We start from the raw sequence: 6,071 nt of genomic DNA, 5'->3' as shown, positions 1-6,071 counted from the left end.
GAGAGCATTGGTTAATCTGGCATATCAGTTAAGTGGAAGTCAGTTAAGAGGGCTTCTACTGTACTTACATGAACATTTCATAAGATTTAATATCATTCATTATTTGAAATTGCATAGTAATTTAAATACTGCATTCCATTCTGGAGTGCAGTATTCTACCATTAACATTTGCTATGAAATAAATAACTTTTTTTTTTTTTTTCTGACATGTGCAACCCTAGCCTGTAAGTGCAGTAAAGGTTCCATCTAGGGAAGGAAGCCCCGTAAGTAAATATATATATATATATATTTATAAAGTACATAAAATAGTGTAAAGTAATAATTATTATTATATATATTTTTTCATCTTGGCAATCACATTTTCAATTTCGAATTACATTGAAACACAATGAAATACATTTAAAATGCTATGCTGTCATTTATTACAACTTGTAGTTTAACACCTTGTATGAATATTCAATATTACCTGTTAGTACCAATAATTCCACTTAACAAATTATGATTTTAGTGTCCCTTAATCCGGACATGTAGAGCAAAGAGTTTAATTCACCACATTCAACCCATCTTAGTCCCAACTCTGGTGCAAACTTTCATTAAAATTTGAGGTGACTTAGGCTTACACCAGCCAAAATTGAATAAATTCTGTGGAATTCATGTCCATATGATGAAACTGAATCAAGCAATCAAGGGGTAGAATTTTTCTTAGCTTGGTCTGTGCTTGTTAACAGGAGAGACTGCTTCTACAAGGATGGGATATACTTAAATAGAAAGGGAGCAAGAATATTTGCTGATGCTATCGAGGCAGACCACACCTTGAGGCGCCTCCTTAGCCAGGTGGGCAGGAGCAGCAGTGCATAGCACACGATTCTTGATTAGACCGGTGTTTGGGCCCCGTGATCCACCAAATACGGAGGAGGCGGAAAGGTCAGGGAATGATCACCGCATATCCCCGGAGCAATATGGGTTTAGTTGCTAATGCTCCTAAAAACGAAATAACAACGGCCACACCATGAGTACTGTATACAGGTCTGGAGGCTTCATTTGAAGAAAAATGTAGAGCTGTTGGAAAGAATATAGAGAAGGGCAACAAGATTTGTGAATGGAACAAAGGGTTGCTCTTAAGAAGAAAGGCTTACATTTTGCAAATTACAGTGTCTGGAGACTAGGCACCTGCAAGGTGATCTGATTGAGGTGTATAAAGCCTTGAATGGTTTGAGCATGCTCAGTGATGATGAGATTCATCCTCTTGCTCAGAATAATCGCCTGAGAGGACATAAATTCAAATTGAGGAAAGACAGTTGTAGGACAGACGTGCGGAAGTTTGCCTTTAGCCGGTGGCTGGTTGATTGCTGGAACAAACTTCCATCTGTCATTGTAGTTGATAGTTTAATTAGATTCAAGGCAGAACTTGACAAACATTTGGTGCGAGTGGATGGGTGAAATAAGGGTATTTTTTTTTTTTTTTGGCTGATGCTATATAAGCTTGCTTTCTTGAATCATGTGCCTTTGCTAATGCTAAGCATTACCAACAGAAAATCAGAGGATTTGGTAATAATTAATGAAATTTGTCCAATGCAATTAATGAACAGTATTAAAACATTATGTTGGGCTCTGGATATTATAGTAATAGTAATAGAGGCATGTGATGCAAGAAAGCAAGCGTATGAGCTTATGTCAGCCAAAAAAAAAAAAAAATTCACACAACCATTCCCTCTAAAAGTTTGTCCAGTTCCTCCTTGAATTTATTTAAGCTGTCAACTTCCACAGTGACAGATCGAAGTTTTGTTCCAGTAATTAACCACCCGCTAGCTAAAGGAAAATCTGGCACATCTATTCTACAACTGTCTTTCCTCAATTTGAATTTATGTCCCCTTAGGTTTGTAATCTGAGCAAGTGGAAGAATCCCATCAGAATTCAATGCATTCAAGGCCTTATACACTTCAATCAGATCACCTCACAGGTGCCTAGTCTCCGGCCACTGCAATTTGCAGAACTAAGCCTCTCTTGGTAAGAGGATCCCTTCATTCCCCTCACCAATCTTGTTGCCCTTCTCTGTACACACTCAAGGAAATCTACATCATTCCTAAAATGAGGCCTCCAGACCTGTACACACTACTCAAGGCATGGCCTTACCATTGCTTTATACAAAGGGATAATCACCTCCTTTTCCCTGCTAACAAAATTCCTGTTTATCACTGACAAAACCCCATGACATGCTCTTGCAGCCTGTCTGCATTGCTCAGAAAACTTCATATCTGATTGCACAATTACTCCTGGGTCTTTTTCATTTTCTACCACCCTAAGTATACCACACAGTTGGTACATTCCTCTGAGGTTACTTAATATCATTAGCGCCAACATGTTTTTTTTTTTTTTTTTTAGGGGCATTAGCAACTAAGGCCATATTGCTCCAGGATATGCAGTGGTCATTCCTTAACCTTTCCGCATCCTTCGTATTTGGTGGTGACGGGCTCGAACCCCGGTCTAATCAAGAAGCGTGTGCTACACACTGCTGCTCCTTCCCACCTGGCTACGGAGGCGCCTGCGCCAACATGTACAACAGTATCACCCTTTGTGTCCTTAAAGGATGATATCTGCCCTACAACGTCATCAACCTTTGCCCCTGTTCCATCTATCCTTTTTGCACAATATCTTCCCCGTTTCCCTGACAATAGAGTCACCTTCAACAACTAGTTCCTTTGGGACCAGCAGATTCTCCCTTGGGGGTTGCTGCTGTGTTGCATGATGTTCAAGTGCAAGCTCTGGCATTGATGTGGGCAGCTGAGAGCTTGATGGGCCCTCAATTTAAATCCTTCGAGAGCATCCACTCAGTCCTTCAAGCTCTCATATAAGCCCATAACAATGCCAAGTTGGCGCCTGATTTCCTCGCTCTCCTTACATCACGCACACACACAAAGACATTCCCCTTGGCAATATCATGTCCCGTTCCTGATTGCTCCACAAACATCAAACAAGCAGTGTATTTCAATAGACTGTGATTCAGAGGACAACCACCCCCCTCAGTTATTATTATTATTAGCTATATGGTGCAAGGAAGCCTGAGGCTTATGCAGCACCAGCCAAAAAAAAAATTCCTAAGTCACCCTAAGAGAGAGAGAGAGAGAGAGAGAGAAACAAAAGTAGAAGGGAATCACCAAGAAAGAGAAGAATGATGATATCCAGCTCAGGACCCTGGGTGTGCCAAGCTCATACTCACCAGATGTGAGCCCCCAGAGCCCCAGCACTTCCTCTAGTTTGAGCCTTTTGCTCTGCTGCTCTGGTCTGAGTCATGATTTCTATTCAAGTTCAATAAAATTCCAATACAAAATATAACCCTAAACCTATATCCCAATGCAGTTATAACACTATTTATATGTGTATCTTTGATAAGATCTAGAATGTGTTTTGTTTTATTCGTTTAACTTAAATCCAGTGAGACAGTAATATGTGAATAATAAAACTGGAGGACAAATATACTTTTTGATTTTATTATCTAGGAAATTTGTTATCCAAATAATTTGCTCTGCTTTTTTAAAAAATTAATTTCAAATATAATATTATGTTTATGTAGGAAAACATGTGCAAAAGTCCTCCCAGGGACAGAGATTTTTCTTTAGTGCATGATAATGTAAGAGGCTTCAGGGAAATAAATAGTTTTAGTACTAGTTCACCATCTACACCTCCTTTGCTTCAGGATTTTATTCAAAAAGAACAGATTATAGAAATGATCCATCATTTGAACATTATGATTGTAAGTATTTTTTTCTTTTTATCTTAAAAAAATCATGAAATATATGCTTATGAATATTTTCTTTTAAAACAAACTTTATGATAGTAAATATAAGGGTTATGCGAAATTCAATAAAATATAGAATATAGATTATCCATTGTGAAAGCTCCTGCTAGTTTTTAGTGTACATTATATTAAACTTGGACAACAGTTTTTGATTTTAGACACTCTTTCATCAGCCTGCCCCAGAGGTGCTTTAAATACAGCCTGTTCACCAAACCCGGCCATCTGCAAGATTTTACCTGGCCCTCTAAATAATTTTTAAAATTATTACTACTCAGATTACACATCCTACTGGCAATATATGGAACTATAACTTTGAACAGCATCAGTCAGCTTCAAGGCTGTTCAGATATAAGCATTCACCGAATGATTTTATATACACATGTTACACAGTTGCTGGTACTTCCAAGATCGTTGCCGATAACGAAAGTTCTATTTATTTTATTGATATTTATAAGTAAATATAAATTTTTAAAAAAAATCAAAAAAAATTTATTAAGCTTAAAGTTGTATTTTAGTTAAGTTATTTTTTGAGGAACATGCCATGCCCCTTCATTAGCTCTCATAGAGAAAAACATGACCATTTCCTTTCCTTTCCTGGGCCACAAAGTCTCAGAAAATCTCCAATGTAGCTCTTCAACATAAATGAACATTGAGCATCATTGGTTTAGATGGATCATCTTTCTGTCCTGAGGAGGCTCCAAATCCTGTTGGTGTGTTCAAGCAAGCAGCCAAGTAACAAATTTTAAACTGGAACTAACTGTTAGATAGTTACATTTAGAGCTATGACTACCTGTTAGGTAGTTCCAGTACAAGAAACTGTACTTAAGGTGATTATTCCCTCCTCTAAAGAAACCTAATGACAACGGTTGTAGAACTGTGAAACATTGCCAATATTTTAAGTGTAGGTTGATGTGGCAACACTTCAATAAATACATTTTAAAATACATTCACATGGTATAACAGTGTACTTTAGCATTAGTAGAGACATACAATGCATGAAAGCAAGCTTATGCAGCATCATCCAAAAAAAAAAAAAAAATGCTCCCATTTACCCCTCCATTCGTTTTAAATGCCTGTCCAGCTCAGCCTTAAATTTATTTAGGCTATTAGTCCCTGCAACAAAAGATGGAAGCCTGTTCCATCAACTACCCACTGGCTGAAGGCAAATTTCCGCACATCTATTCTACAACTATCTTTCCTCGATTTGAAACTGTGCTCCCCTCAGGTTCTTAGTCTGAGCAAGAGGAAGAATCCCTCCAGCATTCAGCTTGCTCAACCCATTCAAGGCCTTATACACCTTAATCAGACCACCTCGCAGATGCCTACTCTCGAGGCACTGCAATTTGCAGAACTTAAGCCTTTCTTGTTAAGAGCACCCCTTTGTTCCCCCTCACCAATCTTGTTGCCCTTCTTTGTACTCGTTGTAGCAACTCTACATCTTTCCTAAAATGAGGCCTCCAGACCTGTACACAGAACTCTAGGTGTGGCCTGACCATTGCCTTGTATAACGGGATAATCATCTCCCTGTCCCTACTATAAAAATTCCTATATATCATTGACAAGACTCCTTGACCTGCCCTGGCAGCTCGTCTGCACTGATCAGCAAACTTCATATTTGACTGCAAAATTACCCCCAGGTCTTTTTTCACTTTCCACTTCCCTGAGAATAGTACCACAGAGTTGGTACATTTCTCTTCAGTTATTGCTACCCATATGCAGTACTTTGCATTTGTCAATGTTAAACTTTAGTTGCCACTTCTCAGCCCATTTTCCCAACTTATCTACATCCAGTTGGAGTAGCATACTGTCTTTACTATTGTTAACAACCCTGCCAACCTTTGTATCATCTGCAAACTTGGACATTAAACCTGATATAACTTCATCAATATCATTGATAAATATACAAAACAACAATGAGCCCAACACCGAACCCTGGGGAACTCCACTAACAACATATGTCCATGAAGAGCAGTGTCCATTGACTACCACTCTCTGTCATCCCTTTATCCATTGTAGCAACTTACCCTTAATGCCATACCTCTTCAATTTGTACAGCAGTCTTACATGTGCAACAGTATCAAAAGCTTTCCTGAAATCCAAGTATATGATGTCAAAATTATTTTTGGCATTCAGTTCCTTTGTGACCACATCATAGTATCCAATCAAATTGGTCAGACAAGACTTTCCTTTAACAAACCCATGCTGTGTCTTAACTATTACTGTAGTCTTATCTAGATGATTCTACAATGCTTCTTTAACCAGTGATTCCATTATT

At 38.3% G+C, this 6,071-nt stretch overlaps 1 protein-coding gene across 1 annotated transcript in view; it reads left to right on the top strand.

Moving 5' to 3' along the window:
- Nucleotides 1-225: 225 nt before the first annotated feature.
- Nucleotides 226-6,071, top strand: part of LOC150080607 (uncharacterized) — an 84,630-nt gene continuing 78,784 nt past the window's right edge. Inside the window, exons 1-2 of the mRNA XM_090381626.1 lie at nucleotides 226-263; nucleotides 3,572-3,751. Of these exons, the coding sequence (XP_090237752.1) occupies nucleotides 3,578-3,751 (174 nt within the window). The 5' untranslated portion in view covers nucleotides 226-263; nucleotides 3,572-3,577. The remainder of the gene's footprint in view (nucleotides 264-3,571; nucleotides 3,752-6,071) is intronic.

Source organism: Mastigoproctus giganteus, chromosome 9 (genome assembly GCF_048544385.1).
Source record: "Mastigoproctus giganteus isolate SK-2022 chromosome 9, ASM4854438v1, whole genome shotgun sequence".
NCBI lineage: Eukaryota > Metazoa > Arthropoda > Arachnida > Uropygi > Thelyphonidae > Mastigoproctus > Mastigoproctus giganteus.
The sequence above is the reverse complement of the archived record's forward strand: the minus strand, read 5'-3'. Positions and strand labels throughout refer to the sequence as shown.